The 20556-nt window shown below is 39.1% G+C and overlaps 1 protein-coding gene across 2 annotated transcripts in view; it reads right to left on the bottom strand.

Moving 5' to 3' along the window:
* ttc7a (tetratricopeptide repeat domain 7A) overlaps positions 1–20556 on the bottom strand; it is a 70053-nt gene that overhangs the window by 21750 nt on the left and 27747 nt on the right. For both annotated transcript variants that reach the window (XM_037538694.1, XM_017690603.2), the window contains 10 exons: positions 19753–19890; positions 17751–17834; positions 15737–15841; positions 14196–14313; positions 13971–14028; positions 13811–13883; positions 13405–13565; positions 6430–6546; positions 6237–6343; positions 3592–3726 (listed from right to left, as the gene is read on the bottom strand). In XM_037538694.1, coding sequence (XP_037394591.1) covers positions 3592–3726; positions 6237–6343; positions 6430–6546; positions 13405–13565; positions 13811–13883; positions 13971–14028; positions 14196–14313; positions 15737–15841; positions 17751–17834; positions 19753–19890 — 1096 coding nt within the window. The remainder of the gene's footprint in view (positions 1–3591; positions 3727–6236; positions 6344–6429; positions 6547–13404; positions 13566–13810; positions 13884–13970; positions 14029–14195; positions 14314–15736; positions 15842–17750; positions 17835–19752; positions 19891–20556) is intronic.

Consider the following 20556-nt stretch of genomic DNA (forward strand, 5'->3'; position numbering starts at 1 on the left):
CTGATTTTTCAAGTATAAATTTGAAAAGACGTTTTTACCCCTTGAAGAGCAAATAACGCTATTTATATTGCAACTTTAGTCAATAGGAAGTACTCGAAAAGTGTCACAACAGTCTAAGTGTTGGCACTTTTGGTGGGAGTTCGCAAGTTTGTTCTCTGATTCCACAGACATCTGTGACTGGGGGTTCAAGTGAGCATGGATGGCTCTCCCTTCTCCCTATCACTCAGCTAATGGTAGCCAGTGTGGCATAACAGAATTGGCAGTTTTCCACCAATTGTTATTGGAGCTGTCCTGTAACGTTGTGTAAGCAGAATTTGTGTTAGTGAAAAGATGCAGTGGTGCTTCATGTGTCTTGGAGGTGGCTGGTGCTAGCCTACACCCTCCTGGCTTGGTAGCACTGTGTGATGGGGAGAGCTAGGCTTGCAGGTGGGACGGACAACAACTAAGGGGAGAACAGCTTTATTTGGCTGTAAAGGAGTTATGGTTAGGGTTAGGCTTAAGGTCAGGGTTAGGGTCATCTAAATATTCATGACTGGTGCATCCACATTCAACAACTAAATGTTTTTGAGTATACACTGTGCTGCATGATGTATTCACAAGTGTATATACTTTACTTGAGTATAGTTGAATATACTCAAAATAACCTGTGTGCCTAGAATCTATATTTTTTCTAAGTATGGTGTTAAAGCTTTCCCACAATGCAATGCAAAGTGGAAAGGAAGAAGCTAATCACAGCTGGAAAATAATGAAAAAAGGCTGATAAAGAGTGAAGCGCTAGTTAGTTACCTAATAAAATGAAACCAGAATTGACAGACAGTTGTGCAAAAGTTTGTGCACCTCTATTCAAAGTACAGGTTTTGTTGATTGAAGTAATAATAAGTTAAACATCCTCTGCACAGAATATACGTTGCACAATTTAATACACAACTACTATTTATTTGCTGAAATTAACACATTAAGGGGAAAAAAGCCCCACAAAATGTGGCCTGTGAAAAAGTTATGGCACATTTTATGTTTTTATTTTTCCAATATATTATACTCAGGAAGTAAATTATGCATTATAATTTCCCCCAAAAATAGCACATTTAAGTTTGTTCCCTGTAGAGCAGGGCTTCTTAAATGTGCAGGATCATTAACACTATCTTATGAAGATCATAAACAACAGCTTCATTTAAGGTACGTAATACACACAACTAAAACAGAGAATGTTTACTTGAGCTGTGTTTTAAGTTCATTATGTTTGGATATTTTTAAATGTGTCACTGGTTACTTGGCCTTACTTGGCCACAAACAATGGAGGATATTCCTCTCTATCTCTAAATAAGGTCATGTGCCACTGCTGCTGCAGCAGGAGTTCACAGTGAGGGCTATCCCAGACAGCTGCACACTTCTTCCTCACTGGCTAACACAAAACACACAAAGACACACATGCACACAGCTCTGTACTGGCACGCACGGCTGCCCATCACCATATTACTAGATCCTCGTTACAGCCTCTGAGTATGTGCGCGCGCGTGTGCATGTTTGTTTTTCAGGAGCACAGATGGGATAATTTGGGCATGCTAATACACTGAGGGAAAATAAAGATTAAAGCTTTGAGCCGTTCTGAGTATGAAGGATAAATAATTGAGCGCATCTAACAAAAAACATGGACAAGCCATCTTTTTAAAAGAGTTTTTAGAGTTAATCATTTTTAAAACAAGCACTCTACATTCCATGTAAACACACAATTCAGGGTTGCCACGCTTTTTAGGAGATCATTTTTCCAGGACTTTTTCCAAGACATTTTCTAAATTTTCTCTATTTTACAGAATTAAAAAATGTATGCTGTCTTTTATAATGTGTATTAAATTTTATAATAACAGCATTTCATTTATTTTAATTTATTTGTATCTTTGACAGGGACAATACAGATAAACATTGCAACATATAATGCAAATTAACTTTAGGCTTGCATGTTCCAACATCAGTAACATTAAAGTCAGCATTAAAACCCTTAATGACCCCTAACTGACTGACCGAAACACAGGCACACATTCCTCAAAGCTATATTTCTTCCTAACTGTTGAAACTCAAATAAATAAATATTACTCACTGCTGCCCTCTTAATTCAGCCACCATTCAGGAAGTGGAACTGTTTTTTGCAAGGCTCATTAAGTGTCTCAATAAATGCTTTCTTTTATTTACATACATTTGTCTTGAACCCAATTGAAGGGCCCATATCATGTAAAACTACATTTTCCTCAGGTCCATACAATCCATATATGGAAACTAAGCCGCAAAAATAGCCTGCTTTGAACTTATTGCTCCTGCAATGTAACAAAAGCCAATACATTTACGTAAATATGCCTATTTGAGCCATAACAATGAATGTAAAAAATATTACAAGTGGTCCGTGTAGAGTTCTCCTTTAGCAGCTGTAGCCAGTCAGCAGCCTGCCCATGTTGTCCACCCTCACACACATATACCCATATACACATACAAACACACAAACACACACACACACACACACACACACACACACACACACACACACTCTCACAGCAGGCCATGTAGGAGGAGAACAGAGTGAAGGGACACAGCACCTCCATACTTATTTCCCATAGGTTCACCACAACACCACATGTGTAATATAAATGTGTGGGGGTGAACTGTGTGCAGTCACTGAAAATGTGTTATTTTATATGTTCTTCACAGAAAATCTGAGGTTGAAATAATAATAAATTACATAATTTCTTCTTTTGGTAAACACTGAAAACAGGTCCCACACCCTGAACACCACACAAGGGTTAAGCTGCCCAACTTTACATTTTTCCAGGACCTCACTAATGTTCCAGAACATTTTTAGCAGTTTTCAAAAAAAAAATCAGCTCTAAAATTCTCTGTTTTCCCAATATTATCATGACGTGAAGGAAATCTGATTATTGCAGATAAAAGTGAAGAATTTTCAACATCACTGCAGGTTTGTTCCAGTGTGTCTCAATTAAAATTTAAGTCAGAATATGTTGACATAATGGAGAAAAGGCTAACACTGTAGCCTACACAGCTTTTTCTTTTTGCTCAATAGTTGAAGGCTTTCATTCCAAATGCAATATGGTGGTCTGGCTGAGTTGGGCAATGCCTGCAGTGTGGTGCTCTGCTCCAGTATTACATCAGCCTGCCTGCCACTCACTGACTTATGCCTGCTTTTTTTTTTTTTTTTTTTTTTTTGCTGGTGCAAAACAAGGATGTAGCCCATTTCAGGCAGGAAATGAGCCCATTGCAGAGGAATGTTGGAAATGGAAGCAAGAGGGCACAAATACCCAGAATAATAGCCCTGGGAAAGGCGCTTCACATACAGCTGTGTATAAATAACATAAGATAACATGCGGTTCATGTCAGGGGCACACAGAACTTCATGGCCTCTCTGAAGCTAAGCGCTAACAGCTGTTCATGCATCAGCTGTACTGAATTCCTAAGATTACCCACTGATCATTACTGTATTTTAAGCCAATGTCTTCTGAATATAATCATCTCGTATAAAGTATCTGACATGCAATAATCTCATTGTTCTCTTGTTCATTCACACGTGATTGGTGTGGACTTTCTTACCTGCCTGCAGCCAGATACGCTCCAGGGTGGTCCAGATGTAGGCGGGGCCCTGCCTGTGGGTGGAGCTGATGGCAGACACCTCAGACATGGCCTGTTCCAGCCGAGACACGGCCAGAGACGGGGCGCTCTGAGATCCTGAGACAAGACGAATGGTTTACACACATACAGACACACGCAGTCTTATTCATATACACTGTCATGACAGAGGTGTCCAGTTTCCTCACTCAAAGCACTCAGCTGAAACTCTCTTCATAATTTCAACATAAATGAGCAGTTTTTAACTGGCTTTAGGTCAAATAGGTGGAAGTGGGTAAGTATGTCGGTTTTTCAAGGCATCACAGAAACAGTGAATTCAAAACAAGTTTTTCTGTAGCATTATTGGACTGGAGAGTGAGTGGTGCACTTAACAATTGACTACATCAAGCTGTTTTATTTCTAAAAAGCAAGGAAAATGGGGCCTACGTGATATTTAAGCAATAGAGCACGAGAGGGAGTGAGTTATCACGAAATAACATCATGGCTGTGATTTGGTCGCTGCAGATCATCAGCTGTGATGTTATTCATAACAAGTGTTCTCTTGCTTTTGTAAAACAGTAAATAAATAAGAAATAAATAAATTGATAGTTTGGGGATTTAGCGTAGCCTCATCTTCAGAGTCTGACCAAATCGGCTGTCGGTAAAATGTGATCTTCAAAGTATCCGTTTTCTGTTTGCGGCAAAGTAAGAAGTAAAAACGTTCAAATGGCTTGAGCGTCTCTTATCAAAGTTGCTGCTTAGCAATGATATCTCAACGGAGTGATACAGTGTGAAAAACCTGTGATGTTATGGAAAAATATCAGCACGGTTAGAACAGCTCTCAACCAATCAGCTTGCGTGGCCAGAACTAACTGTTGTATAAAAGTCTTTTAAATATTATTTATCTTAAAGCTTTGGGTGGAGTTTTTTGGCATTTTAGCGGTTTTGTTGTTTTATGTCAGTTATCTCTTATTTTCCACTAGATCTCTTGACATAAGGGTTTTTGTGCTATGACATTATGCTCAATCTTAAAATTAGGTTGAGAACAGAAGTGTAGCCTACACATTTAAAAATGATAGGTCTTCAAGGGTTTAACTAGACTCATGAACCTTTGCATGATTAAAGGGCTTTTTGCATTGTGAAATAGCAAACGTGCTGTACGAGGTTGTATACATAAAAAGGTTTGAAAAGGGTTCTATATAGCACCAAAAAGGGTTCTGCTGTTGTTACAAGCTCAGTATCGTAAGAATAGAAGAACCCTTTTTGGTGCTATATACAACCATGTTCTTTACCCAAATCTAATAAATATAATTTTTAAGTGTGTACATAGAGGTATACACCATATGAGCATAATCACTTAAATATGAAGAGTGGAACATAAGAGATTCATGCATTTGGCAAAAATGTTGACATAAGAGAAAAAAAGGTAATAAATGAACACTAAAACCTAATGCTAATCTGCCATGGAAATAAATTTCTCCCTGACTCTTGGAAATGAGTTGAAAAGAAAACCTTTAGTTGTTCTACTGCCGGTCAAACAAGGACTGGAACAAATTACAGCTAAGAATGCTTCTACCTTTAAAAAAAAAAAAAGTTTTGTCTTTGCGAGGCTGGTTGCCTGGAGCAGAAAAAGGTCAATGCCTCTTTAGAATCTTCATGTACCCCATAAACATGAAAAACAATTGCAGCACTGAGAGACTTGAGTGTGCTTGAACAATTACTGACAGATACTGGAGAGTTACTGCTAATGTTAGTTACCAAAAGCTATTTTAATTAGCTTTATTAACATAAAATGTGGAAAAAACACTTGGATTGTCTTCCTAACTATGATCAGGTTAGCTAGTCCTAGTACACCCACTGCTTCAGGTTAGACTACATCACTCATTTGCAACTGGATACCAGTCGGTATTTTGTGTTTACAAAAAAAGGTTCAGCCTGCTTTGCTGTAATTAAGGTATGTAAGTGGCTACCATCTTAGCAGTTTCTGTAAAGCATTATAGTTTGAAATCATACAACTCAGAAATTAGAGATGCTCTTAATAGCAAACAAATCTGGTCACTACAATGTAAAAAAATAAATGCAGGGACCATTCCACGGATGGAAAGGAAATCAAAAATATTTTTTAATTAATATAATCAAATAAAAAACTTTTCCTTCATTACTCTGTTAACAGTTTAACTAGAACACTGTTGGCTCTCTGTGTGTGAAATGTTGTGACCCCATTGAGCTGCCAAGGAGCAATGAGGCGTGAAAGGGGAGGGGTGAGAACCCCCTGCTGTGAAAACAACTCACACCTCTCCCCACACATAACAAGAAGAGTTAAAACAGACAGTGCAACTGCAGTTTACTGGATATTAAAAAAAGTAACAATAAAAAATGGCATTTTAGAAATGTTGACTTGGCTTGGTCTTGACTTGGCTTGATCTTCTACAAAGTTGACAATCCAGTTTCTGGTTTTGTAAATCATCACACATTTCCACCAAGATATACTCCAAAAACAAAATGCATAATGTCGTAATCTTAATATCAGTTATTTTTTGTTTATCAGCTCAGAGCTGGACACTTCTGACATCCAAGATATAATCGGATCATGTTCACAGACAATGATGTACACACACAATAATACAGACCGGTTTCTGTCTCCTGGAAGTCTGGTAGAGTGAGGTGTAAGCCGCTGGACTTTCTGCTTATTGGGCTTGGCTCGGGAGGAGGGATACTGCTACTGTCATCAACCTCACTGCAACAATAGGCTTCACTTTAGGCCGATGCATCCATTTGCCTAGCAACCGCAGACATACGCTTACGCACGCATGCATATTTTACCTGGGCCGGGCAAAGTCGTAGCGGCTCTGCCACAATTGAAGCATGTCCTCACATGTCTGCAGAGCAACAGCAGGACCGAATAGAGCCTCCTCCAGTTTCACTTTAGTAAAGAGTAGACTGAAAAACATACAAGCACATCAGTTTAACAAGAAAAGCAATGATAGGGCAACAGTACACATAGTACACCAGTGAGTCATCCATTTTCTATGTTCCATTAAAAATGTCTGTGCCTGGCATTTTTCTGAGCTGAGGCCTTTAGCAGTGCTTATATGTGTAGATGGGTGCTGTATGTGTGTGATACTGACAGCCTGCACCCAGCAATACTGCTGTAGCCATGGGACACACTCCCACTGAAGCATGCCTCCTCAGCTCATGAGTGGGTGGATGGGGTTGTGTGTGTGGAAGGGCACCTAGGAGTGTTTGTGTGACAGTAAAGTAGTGGAGCACTGAATCGTTTGACAAGAGCATGCTGACTGCAGCCAAGGGACAGTACATCTGACAGAATGTCCTAAGAGGGATTCTAAAGCCAGAAACAGACTTCATGCAAGCAGATGAACACAAACACTTAGAGCTACGCGAACACTGTTTCATGTCTGCACATATTCAATATGTTATGTATTTTATTGGTTCTACAAGGGAAATTCATCATTTCGCTGCCTAACTATGCCCAAACTGGGGGCAGGAGAGCATCACCACCTGGGGCAGCAGGGAGCCAAGTACCTTGCCCAAGGGCACAATCAGTTATTCCTAGCCAGTCATGGGATTTGAACCTGCAACCTTCTGGTTGATGGCTCACCTCTTGTACCACTAGATTTCTGGTCACCCCAAATGACGATGCCTGGGCAACGCATTGCAAACACAATCCGAACTCCAGGGAGTGATAGAGGACAGATAAGAGCATCTGCAAACGGAATCTACTGTTAAGCCCTCGCTGTTCTACAATGAAAAAACAGGGATTTGACTCAAAAAAGTTAGTTACCTTAAGCTACCTTAAAATTTAGTTTAGTGAACTTCAAATAATCAAATAAAGTCAATAGAATATTCTCATTCTGTTAACTTACTATTACAATTTAAATAAACCACCACCCCAGACTGTATCCTGTTGCTCACATATACAGACCTCAGATGAAGTAATCTTTAAGCCCTGGTGCCTGCATCATTGTCGTTGAAATCAAAGGCAAGAGATATGTTTTTACAGACACAAAATTGTCCTCCTGAATGTGGCCTAATGCTTCAAAATGCTCTCAATATGTGGAGCAAAGACATATCAATGTCAATGAAACTGCCCAACATGAGACTGAAATGCAGAATAAATCCATCAGAGCCACAGCAACAATATTCTGTTTAGCAAAATCAAGTGTTGGGTAACATTTTGGCAATAATACACTAGTGAGCGTATTAATAACAAACAACTTGGCTGACAATGGAAGACTTAAAAAGTGGATGATCAAAGAAAGGCCATTTTACCGCCTGCAAAACTCTTCTAAAAGCCTGTAGACTTCTGAGACGAGTCTTAGGGTATGATAAGATAAAGATCAGACAGATGGAAAGAAGAAGTAAATAGAGAAAATACTGGATGATGTGGATGATGTTTCCATTTGAAATCAGGACAATGACCTTAAACATATTACTAAAGCAATTATGGAGTTTTTCAGGGCTTAAATGTGGATTTTTCTTTTTTTTTTGACTGGAAGGAAATCACCTGACCCAAAGCCTACTCATATATGACACACTGAAGACATAACCAAAAGCTCAAAAGCCCCTGATATTAGCAGGAACTGAAAATGGCTGCCTCACAGGCCTGGCAGGGGCTCACCAGGGAACATGCCAAAGTCTGCTGCCATGAATCATAGACTTAAGTCAAGTACTGATTAAAAAAAGATTTGCAACCATGTACTAAACATGACACTTTATTTAACTAATTTGTCTAATTACTTATGATCTCTGATTCTGTATATTAAAAGGCTTGTGATTACTACACGGTTCATCATGGTCCAGAATGCCAAACCAGTTAAGAATGATCACATTTTTTAGCTTGGAACAAAAATGAAACTGAACCTGTTCCAAAACAGAAACTGGCGTTTATAGTTTCTGTAACTAGTTAATAATGTTAATCTGTTCATTCGTCCACGTAGGTTAATACAAATTTGACCTACCATCTTATTTATTTTTCCTCAAATGTAACTGGATCAGCAGCATGTCTTGTATGCTTACATTTAATGTATCATTTTGCGCAGTATAATTTTAATACCCTATGCGTTTATGTGGACAAACACTTACAAGAATACAAACAAAACAGCTTGAACATCTGCTATTTTATGATAAGTCGGTTTACATAGAGAATATATAAAATGAACAGAATCAACCATTTTTAAAACAGAAATATTAGTCCTTTTCAGAGCAAACCAATTGTTTTGACGCACAGTACAATTAAAACTGCACTGCAAACTTAAACTCAGTGCAAATACAGAAAACACTTTCATCAACATGACTACACCTGAACTACTCATGTAACTTCAGAAATGCTGCAGTGCCAGTCGTAACACAATGGTAATGTTTCCAGAAGACTCTGAAAGATGATGATCTTTGATGGAAAATCACAGAAGTTGATAAGACTGCTGAGACATTCCAGGAAGTTCATGGTTATTAGGTTAACTGACATGTCATAGCTGTGCTATGGCAGTTATCAGTCATGTCTGACATTGCTGTCTGAAATTTTACAGCTAGACTCTTACAGCTAATTTGCATTAGGATACTGTGATATTAGTTATCTGTATCTTGACTCTGCAAGTGTTTTCTGAGATGTTGTCATTTTGATTTTCTTAGTTTGCAGCATGTTTTATCATTTTTCTGAGCATTTGAAGTTCACTGGCCACTTCTCAGCCACTGTACATTTCTGTGTACTGTACTGTACTGTTTGGTGCGTGTGTGTGTGTGTGTGTTAGTGTCTCTCTCTATGGTCAGTTCAATATTATATAGTTATGTGAGTCTGTGGAGAGTGAAAGTGATCCACCAAACAAAACCTGAGCTGCTGGTCGTGGTGTGTGTTGCCGAGCACAGTGTGCAAATAGAGGCCATGCGATATGAGCTACATGATATGACAAGGTTGGACTGCAGCCCCGCTTCAGTTTACCAGGGGCTCACACAGTTTCTATAGAGCAAAACTAGCTGCAGATCTGGGAATAAGAAAGACAGAAATAAAGTGGTGTCAATGGTAAACATACTATTTTTAAAATTCCCTGTCATTCTAGGCATAGCCATGCAAAAGCACAACCACCATGTCCAGCAAAACTCCTTATATGGGTGCGCATGTATGTGTACATATAAGCAAAATATCCCTCTATAGAGTACTGACCTTTGATCTTAGGCCTAATTATTTCCTGTGTCTTTTTTTCTCTTTCCTCTCTCACTCATTTCTCTTTCTCTCTCTGGAACCTTAGAGAACAACACTGACCCCATATGGCTAAAATGTGAAGAGCGTCCAAGACATGAACACAGTCCTATCAGATTTAAAGGTGAGGTCTAACCTGTATCTCCACTGCACAGATAAACTGTTTGTGTTTGCTGACACCATGGCAACCAATACTGATGAATCACTGTCACAGACAGACACTCAAGCCAATGGCATGCTGAAGTTTCCATAAGGGCGTCGTGCTGTTACAGAGTTAGTCATCACTCATAGAATTATACAATTGCTCTCCACCACCTGCACCCAGCAAGAAGACAGTGGATCTGCCCCGAGAGAACAGTTAGCATTTGGGAGGGCATGATTCAAACTGGCATAGAGGAGACATTAACTCCTAAGGGTAGAGACGCTCCCATTGGCACTTATTGTTTTGTGGCAGGGTATTCATTTATTTACCCTGTCCTTCATATGCAAAACCTGAATTTACTGACCTGGCTTGTGCTATCTGGCCAAGTAGGCCACACTCTGCGCTAATGAAATCCCTTTTGCTTCCAACACATGGTAAAACACTTTGGTTAACACATAACCTACTTCCATGTCACTGCACACACACAGGCACACACAAATCAGGATGTCGCACCTTAAACTAGGCTAGCAATCCCCGTAGACTACAGCCAGGTTGTTGGTATAGCTATGCAGGAAAAGGCCTCTGAGCACCAACACTACTGCGAAAAAGTTCGGAATCACTGTTCAAAAACATATAGCATAATTTGGTTGAAGAGCTATGTGGAAAAGATTTCCTATATGACACTAGAACGCCACTTCATAGGTTTTCAGTAATACAGTCCTGTGCAAAAGACTGGTGAAATGATATTTTGTTGATATAAGTTCACACACACAGAAAAGTGAATCCATCCATCCACAAAGAGCATAGAGCTATACATTTTAATGCACAGTTGCTGTTATGGCTAATTTTATATTTATTCATTTGTATTTTTCCAATATGTTAAACCCAGCAAATAAATAGAAATGTGCATTACAAATGGCAGCAAAATCCATATTTTAGCATGTTCTTTGTAGAGGAGGTTTTAGCTTATTTTCACTAGCAAAATCAATATAACATTTAATTTGACTAGGAGTGTGCAAACCTTTACAATATGTAGGAAAATATGTGGGGAAGCTGTATAGAGCTGTAAGTGAGTCTATAACAAGGATGGCATAAGGGGTGGGGGGTTTAGATAATTCCAGGGGCCTGAAAAGACACTGGCACCTTTAAAGATTTTTTATTTTTCTTTGCAGGTGACTTTTTTTACTGAAAGATTCTTTACTTCTTCACTGACATACTCTCTCTCTCTCTCTCTCTCTCTCTCTCTCTCTCTCTCTCTCTCTCTCTCTCACACACACACACACACACACACACACACACACACACACACACACACACACACACACACACACAGATACAGCACATGCATATTTCCTTCTGTCACCCTTCCAGTGGAGGTTTAGCTCAATCACAGCCTGAGAAAATTTAGTTTTTAATTCAAATGCCACGGAACAAGGCTTTCAAATATGCCAGGAAAAAGAAACAAAAAAAAAGCCAAGTACTTCAAGAATGACAAAGACTATGTATGTTGCCCATTATTTTCCTGAGGTAAATGGGGGTTATTAAGATACATTGAAGTTATTAATAGAATGGAAGCTTATGCTACAGTACCTGCAGTTGTCAAATGGAAATGATGGCACAAAGCTATTTTAAAAAAAGCCCCCATGTTTTACTGCAAATTTTAGTGTCTCTGAATTTTGAATAAGTTTTATTCACAGCTTACAAGTAAGAGTTGGAATTATGGAGATATATCATACATCAAAATTCATAACATAAATAAAGTTGTGATTTTCTATATATTGGTGGCACATATTAAAGTTGTGACAGGTTATCTAAGGGAAATGAATGCATGAAAATTTCAAGGGGCTCAAACGTCTGAATGAATGAAGAAATGTATAACGTGTATTTGAAAACTGGTGATCAAATCTTCACTCGGATAATTAAGGTATATTATTTATCATGTAATAACTTCCTTTTTGTTTACAGAAACTTGTAATATTGAGCAAATCATCTTAAAATAGCTTGTTTATAACATTTATTATGTTCATTTTTATTATCAAAATATCAACAAAAAATGTTAATATGCCACATGACTTCCATTTTTTGGAATGGTAGTATATCTAAAGACTGTATCATCCACTGCCCAGCTCAGCAGTGAGAGGACTCAGATGCCAAGATTGGCCTTTCACACAGCAGTTATAGTTATCCTCCCAGACACACACACTTGCAGGGTCAAGAGATTACAGCACCAAACAGGCCATGCCCATGCGCAGTGCAGGACTCTAGCTGATGGGTCATTCAAGGACATACACAAAAAAAGGGCTTTCTTAGACATGTACTTTGCAGTTTCAGAGCATTTAGAGCAGCACATTCAGCATAGAGGTGAAGGGAAATGTTGGTGGAATGCAGAAACCTGTTTTCCTGCTCTAATTGTTTTATTGTAAACTATGTACAGTACTATATATAGTCTGTACTACATAGTCTAAAAGTCTAAATGGAAGAATAATTTTGTTCCAATTTTGTTCTGTTTTGGCATCTACAAGATATATATTTGTTTGTGTGTGTGTGTGTGTGTGTGTGTGTGTGTGTGTGTATGTAATATATTGTAATTTTCTATATGTCCAAAATAAATTATCTATAATCTTTTAAGCCTCATTCTACACCTGTCCTTAATCTTAACTTCAGTAACACATGTAACAGAACTCCCCTTTCTGTTTTAAAGGGCCCATATCTAAGCTACGTTCACATTATAAGCCTCATTGCTCAAATTTGATTTCTTGCTGAAGTCTGATCTCTCTGACTCGATGGTTCACACTTGTTTAGGTAAGTGACTCAAATCTGTCATTAATGTGAACGAAGGGCCGTCCTGAAATGACCTGCATGTGCACATCTTACTCAGTAATGTCACATGAATGAATCACATGCATCACATGCATCATCAGCAAACAGACTAACGAGCAGAACGAGCTTCGCTGCAAAGATAATTCATTCTGATCAGCTCTCAGCTTCATTAGAGCCAGAAGAATGTGAAAAAGGTGAGTTGTGTTGCTTTTCGACCATTCACAGGCTTTAACTTTTGTTTGGCGCTGCTGCCATGGTAACGCTGAATGACGGTGCAAGTGCAGTGAAAAAAAAGGCGCATGGATTCAGATCTGATCCTTCACATTAAGGCTCACATGGCCATGAATCGGATACGTATCCAATCTAGGACCACATATGAAAGCAGCTCATGTCGGATTTGAAAAGATCAGATTTGTGTTTCCACACAGCCCTGAAAATATCAGATCTGAGTCACATTAGGGCAGAAAATCGGATTTGTGGCACTTCAAATTTTAGAATATGGGACCTTTAAAAAACAACATGTAAAAAAATGACACCATCAGGACCATTTTCTTGATGCCCTAAAAAGTAAGGAATCTTTTATCCTGAAAATTTACTAAAATGAGTACATGCTCTCACACACTTGAAGTTCTCGGGATATTGGTTGAGGGCGACTGTCAGAGTGTCGAGGGCGTGTTGGTAGTGTTTTTGGGCACTGAGCAAGAGAGCCAGCAGGTGCAAGGAGTGCAGGTCTTCACTGCGCAGACGCAGAGCCAACTGCAGAGGCTCCATCGCTGCTGACACCTTCCAAACAGAGAGAGAGAAAGAAAGAGGAAAGGAGAGACAATGTTAGAGACTTGCACAGAGTAGGATCAAAACACCATCCATTCAGTCAAGAAGGAAGGGAAATCTAGACCTGCTAACAGGTCCTTGAGTAAATGGACATAGAGATGACATCATTATCCTAAACTATGGTGCAAAAGGGACCTTAGGGTGACCCTGATTAGAATATGTTTCACATGTAAGGCTGAGAGAGCCTGTGTTCTCACCTGTCGCACCAAGGCAAGCTGAAGAGAAAGATAGAGGGCAATCTGAGGGTCCTGGGGGTCCACTTCATGTGCTCTAAGAGCAAGAAAATATAAACATAAACATACATGGTAACCTGCTATTGCAGTAAAGACTGAGAGAAGTAACTCTATTTAGATTTACGTCTGCAGGGCTTGTAAAGCTCTTCTGTTGAACTCATCCCGGTCACCTTTCAGCGTGGCTGTAAACACAAGGGCAGCAACATGAAAGGTTATAGAGAAAGAAGGGATATGAAGACAGAAGAGGATAAGTGGATAAGGAGGTTGATGGTCAGGACTGTTTGAGGGTGAATAGAGTTAATGAATGATGATCACCATGCTGAAAGCATATAAAGAGTGATGTGTTTACCGTCTGAAGCCCGTAGACTACAGCACAGGCCGATTGCCAAGTGAGCTCTGGCAAGGGACTCTTCAGCTCCTTCTCCCAAAGCAACCACACTTTGTGCAAGAGCTTCAGCCTCCTCTATCTACAAGACACACAAACAAACATGTCTACAAAGTAAAGCCATGCATAAAATACATGGTCAAATGTATGTGGACACCTCTGCTAATTACTGAGTTAAAGTTTTCCAGCCACACCCACAGCTAACAGATATATAAATCAAGCACACAGCGATGCAAAGCAATGCAATCTCAACAGACAAAGGAAGCAGCATCAGCACAAAAACTGTAGGTTTGAAAAAAGTTTATGAGTAGCTACACACAAGCCTAAGATCACTATGCATAATGCCAGTTGTAAGCTGGAGTGGTGTATCACACTTCACTCTCTGATGGATGAATTGGGGTTTGGCTGATGCCAAGGGAATGCTGCCTCAGTAAAGTTTGGCTGAGGAGGAATAATGGTCTTGGGCTATTTTTACAGTGTTTGGGCCCTTGTGAAAAGTAATGTTAATGCTACAGCATAAAAAGACATATTAGATAATGAAATGCTTCCAAATTTGTGGCAACATTTTGGAGAAGGCAGCCCATCTTCAAGTATCCACCCCAAAGCTCTTGTTGATTTTAAAAGTTCCTCCCACCTTCCCACTTCCCACATACTACTGTGGCACCACTGTAGGTGGCAGGTAGGCATGATTACAACAGATGAAGCAATGGCTACATTTTTTGTTTTGGCTAGAGTGCTCCTTTAACTCCATGTATAATAAGAATATTCTATGCTTTACCCTAACTTTGACCTCACTAACCAAACATAAATGACTTTGTCTTTTCAGTTTTGAAAAATATATATAAAAAAGTGGTTTTCTTACAGTCAGAAAATGTCATGAAAAGGTATAAAAACAAATTCAACAAATACACACATGTACAGACCATTCCTGTTTGCTGTTTAAGTGATGACAATGCTCTAATATATTGTACACAGTGCAGCTTCCAGGTACTTATCAACAACTCAGTGGGAAACAAGCTAACAACATGCATCAATTCAAACATGCTGACTGCGAACCATGCCCACAGTAATGTCTCCTATCTCTTGTATCTGGTGTTAACTTTCTGTCTCTAGTTTAAAGGCTGATAATAGTAACACGGCTCAGGGAATCCTAGTGTCGAGTGGTCTGGCCAGTGGCATTAAGTCATGTACTTACTGTGGAGGTCTACAACTATAGTGGCCTATTGTGATTAAAGACATAAGCCTCTTATAACCTGCACTCTCCCTATCAGCCTTACTCTCTGCTCTTCCAGCAGATGTGCCCTAATCTCCTCATTGTCAAGCCTTCTATTGTGAGTAGGTGGCTGTTTGAGTTTGTGATGGATATTTTATCGTACTATACTGTAATTGCGTAAATTTCATGGTATTGTTATGTGGGGCAGTTTACATAATGTCCATTCAGCAGCACAGGGAAATTACTTTACAGGAACATGGGTTTACTCTCTGTTTGTGTTTGTGTGGATTACCCAGTGCAGCTGGTTGATGCACACTTTAGCTGCCAACAGTGGTGGCGTGGGGTCCTGAGGTTTCATTCTGGCACACTCTTTAAACACGGATACTGCCCCTTCAGCCTGAAACATAAACACACAGTCAGTAGCACAAACGCACAGTTAGACATATGCAGTGACATAGTGACACAGTGACAGTGAAACATGCCCACACTGGAAATAGAAGTAGATCTAATGCCACCGCCATATACAGTGAGGCCTATTTCCAGAGGCCTCCACTGATCTGCACTGTCACCTCACTTCACTCTAGAAATCAGTTCTCCTCTTTCATTTACACTCATACAAACCAGCATAGGTTAGTTTATATATCAGCAAGATGTGATGTCATAAATACACTGCCAGTCAAAAGTTTGAACACATTGTAATCTATAGGTTATGTTTAATAGTCTCAAAGTCCTGGGCAAGCAACCAAATTCAGTATGTAATTTCAAAACCAATACAAGGCCTGATGGAGTCAGCAGGAGTCTGTAGGAGCAGAGTCAGTTTAAAGGGAGCCAAGTCACTTTTTATTCCTCTCATTATACCAAAAACATGATGGCAAAGCACTAGAGGGCACCTGCGGGTGAGTCCTTAATGAATGGGTGTGAATGGCACTAAATAGCTATAGACAAAATGTTTTTGCCACTCGTGTATGGAAACATATCAGTATTAAAACAAAATGAAAATGTAGATGCAAAATGACAATTTAATGCTAAGTTTGAATTCAAAATTTCCACTCATACATGCAAGTTTGGGCTCAAAATGAAAATTCAAATTCAATAATTCCATTTATATTTGTCATTTGGAGCACTAGTATTGACATTTCATTTACACTGAGAAATGGTTTATGAGCATCTTTATTTAAAGTTAAATGTACACATTTAACATCCCATTCTTAATCCATAGGGTTTAATATGATGTCGGCCCACCCTTTGCAGCTATAACAGCTTCAACTCTGCTAGGAAGGCTTTCCAAAAGGTTTAGGAGTGTGTTTATGGGAATTTTTGACCATTCTTTCAGACGTGCATTTGTGAGGTCAGACACTGATGTTGGACGAGAAGGCCTGGCTCACAATCTACACTCTAATTCATCCCAAAGGTGCTCTATTGGGTTAAGGCCAGTCGAGTTGTTTCACACCAAACTCGCTCATCCATGTCTTTATGGACCTTCCATCGGATTGCCAGATGGAGAATCGTGATTTGTCACTCCAGAGAACACGTCTCCAGCGGTGGTGCTTTACACCACTGCTTTCGACACTTTGCACTGCACTTGGTGATGTAAGACTTGGATGCAGCTGCTTGGCCATGGAAACCCATTCCTTGAAGCTCTCTACAGTGTTCTTGAGCTAATCTGAAGGCTGCATGAAGTTTGGAGGTCTGTAGTGATTGACTCTTCAGAAAGTTGGCGACCTCTGGGCACTATGCGCCTCAGCATCCACTGACCCCGTCATTTTATGTGGCCTACCACTTCGTGGCTGAGTTGCTGTCGTTCCCAATCGCTTCCACTTTGTTATAATACCACTGACAGTTGACTGTGGAATATTTAGTAGCGAGGAAATTTCACGAGTGGACTTGTTGCACTTGTCCTATCACAGTACCATGCTGGAATTCACTGAGCTCCTGAGAGCGACCCATTCTTTCACTAATGTTTGTAGAAGCAGTCTACATGCCTAGGTGTTTGGTTTTATACACCTGTGGCCATAGAAGTGATTGGAATACCTGAATTCAATGAGTTGGAAGGGTGAGTGAAAAACTTTTGGAAATTTTTGTATTTCCTTAACTGCATATTCATACGTCTAGGATTCAAGGATAAACACACATGTATGTACTCACCCACCTTCTAACACACATACATACACACAGAAGCATGTGTACATGCTGACCTTAGCCAGCAAATAAGCCTCCAGGAAGTGTGTATGTATCAAATCCTCAGTATTCACCTTTGTATTTTCTGTGTTAAATGAAGTGGACCGGGTTCAGGATTTATATCTCACCTTTCCACTAGCCATGAGAGACAAACCCAGCTGGTACCAGAGGTGAAACTCATTAAAGGAGAACTTCATGGCCCGCTCCAAACACTGACAAGACACACACATATACACAGATATGAACACAGATATGAACAGACACACAAACAGGCAAAGGGTTGCACAGTTACATGAAATGATATTGAATGAAAATGTATGAATCATTAAGCACTATTCACAAACATATTGTGTCAACATAATATACTCTACCAGTCTGGTTTGGACACAATTCTCTTAAAGGGCACATATTATGGAAAAAGAAATTGTTTACTCTTTTTAAATATAAGAAATATTCCAAGTACAAAAAACTAAGTTGCAAAAACAGCCTGCTTTGAATCCACTGTTTTTGTCATGTCGCAAAAATCAACACAGATATCTGCATATTAGGCCTATAGCAGCTTGGCCTCATCCACTCATGCTGAAATTAGATAAATTGTTTCAGCTTGACTTGCCTTTTAAATACGACACAGTCTGTAGCGGCCAACCAACACAGAGGTTGTTTACATATTACAGCCTTAAAGTAACTAAAACAGGCTGTTTAAACATAAAGGCATAAAGAAATGTAGTTACTAGGCTGCCTTAAAACTTTTTGACTGAACTTCAAATTGTAAGTCAACAGAATCTAAGACACAGATGCTTGTTAACTTAGTATTAAAAGCAGCAGTATTTAAGAACATTTTTACAGTGTATTTATGAAATTATGTCCAAAACAAAACATTTTATATTAAAACTTGAATTTTTGAAACAAGTCGAGTTGGAACCAATCAAATGAGCCTATCAGCTGCGTTGACAATGGAGAACAGTAGGGAAAGCTTTCTATTTTGGTAGAGAGCTAATTTTTAAAAGTGGAATATGAACAATTTTTTATATATATATATATATATATATATATATATATATATATATATATATATATATATATACTAGCATTGTAAAATGTAGAACACAGTAGAAAAACAAGTTGTATAAGTAAGTGTGTCCAACATTTTGACTGGCAGCGTATAGAGAGAGGTGATTTGCCATGTGAAAAGGTAGTGCTGTATGCATATTTGTGGTTAAAAAGCTCAACCAGGAATTACTGCAGCTGGCAGGCTTTTTTGCAATTCAGCAGCTGCAAATACCTTTGAACATGCCTTACAATTCAGACATATCAATTTAAGAGGGCGGACAAACTAACTGAATCTACAAATGAAAAGAGGTCACAATCTAAAGTGATTAAATAAATGTCAAAGATAAAGCAGTAAGCACAGGTGTTTTCTTAGTTATTTAAAAAAGCATTTAAAACCCAAGCTGCCCGCCCCCAAACATCCAATACATCAGCCCAAATACTTATGACAGAAACATCAATATACTGCTGGATTCTTTTGCTATTTTATTTAGTCCAAAAAGATTGCTGTCTGACTTGAGGCTTAGTCTGCTTCAGAAATTCCTGATTGGGTCTTTCAGTGACTCATTAAGTATTACAAAGCATTTATTGATGGATAAGAATGGATTTAGCAGTGAATCAGTAGAACAATAGAATAATGAAGTGAATGCTTTTTAAAGTGATACGTATAATAGAAGCTTTAATGACATTTTAATAGGAGAAAGTTCCACAGGGGTGAATGTTAAGCACTTTCCAGTAAGTGTTTAATACACTGTTGGTAATAAATAATGCAAGATGACATGGAGGGTTCCTGTTAGAGCGCATCAAACTCTTTATCAGTGAATTCACCTGAGTGCCCTGGAATGCACCTGGTCTACAACTGACACTGCCTGAGGGAAAGGCGACAGGAAGAAGGAATGAAAAGAGAAAGAGAAAGGCACACAAACGAAAAGAGACGCACACAAAAGAAAAGCAAAAAAGAAAGTCTTGTTGAGGAAGAGTAGCTTGAATCAGGCCCTGATTTTCAAGTTACTTCCAAATGGTTGTAGATTTATATTTAGCACTAGGTTTGGCGGGTTTTCTTGAGCTCTGAATTAGCCTCACCTGAGACAGCATGGCATACTGTCCCCTCCTGGCCATGCCAATGCTGAGCATGTCATACACAGAGGAGGCCTCCTGAATGCTAGCCTCCCGCGCCTCCTGGTGCTCCGGCGTGCGGCTGATCACTGCTTCTCCACTGGCCTGTAGGGGCAGCAGAGAGCACATTCAGATAGACAACATTCACCTCGCATCGTTGTCAATCCTGCTCCTGGAGTCCTATCCTTCACATTTTTGTGGGGTTTTTAGCTCAAATTTGTACTTATCTACCATAGCATGGCAATATGTAGCTGTTGTTGGAACAAAACCTTGTATCTCCAGTTTCATTGATTTTCAGTTTTTGACATTTGAAAATGCATGTTGGCCTTTATATTGTGTGTAAATTTCATGAAGGATGAACAAAAATAAATGGCCAAAAATGACTTGTAAAAACGTCTGGTTCCACTGACATACATTGAAAGTAAAGTATGTTTTTTCTTCCTCTTGTCAAGTTACCATTTCGGAGATATGAAGTTTTCTCACAGCAGCGATATTCAAAGATATATAGCAGTTATTAGTTGGTTAAATCCCTTTTAACTTGTTAAATATTCCCCTTAGAGATTCTAGGACATATGCATGCTTATGTCTGCCCTAGTAAAATGTATCAGCATGTGACATTGGAGCCCTCTATGTCTTATTGTGTTTTCTATCTCTGCATAAAAAAAGCAAGATGTTGCCTTTTTTGTTGGATGCATTGCTACATGCATACTTTTTTTTTAAGCTAGAGTGCACACATTCAGAACAGAATACAGATCGCAAAGGGCTTAATTA

Source organism: Pygocentrus nattereri, chromosome 5, assembly GCF_015220715.1.
Source record: "Pygocentrus nattereri isolate fPygNat1 chromosome 5, fPygNat1.pri, whole genome shotgun sequence".
Classification (NCBI taxonomy): Eukaryota; Metazoa; Chordata; class Actinopteri; order Characiformes; family Serrasalmidae; genus Pygocentrus; species Pygocentrus nattereri.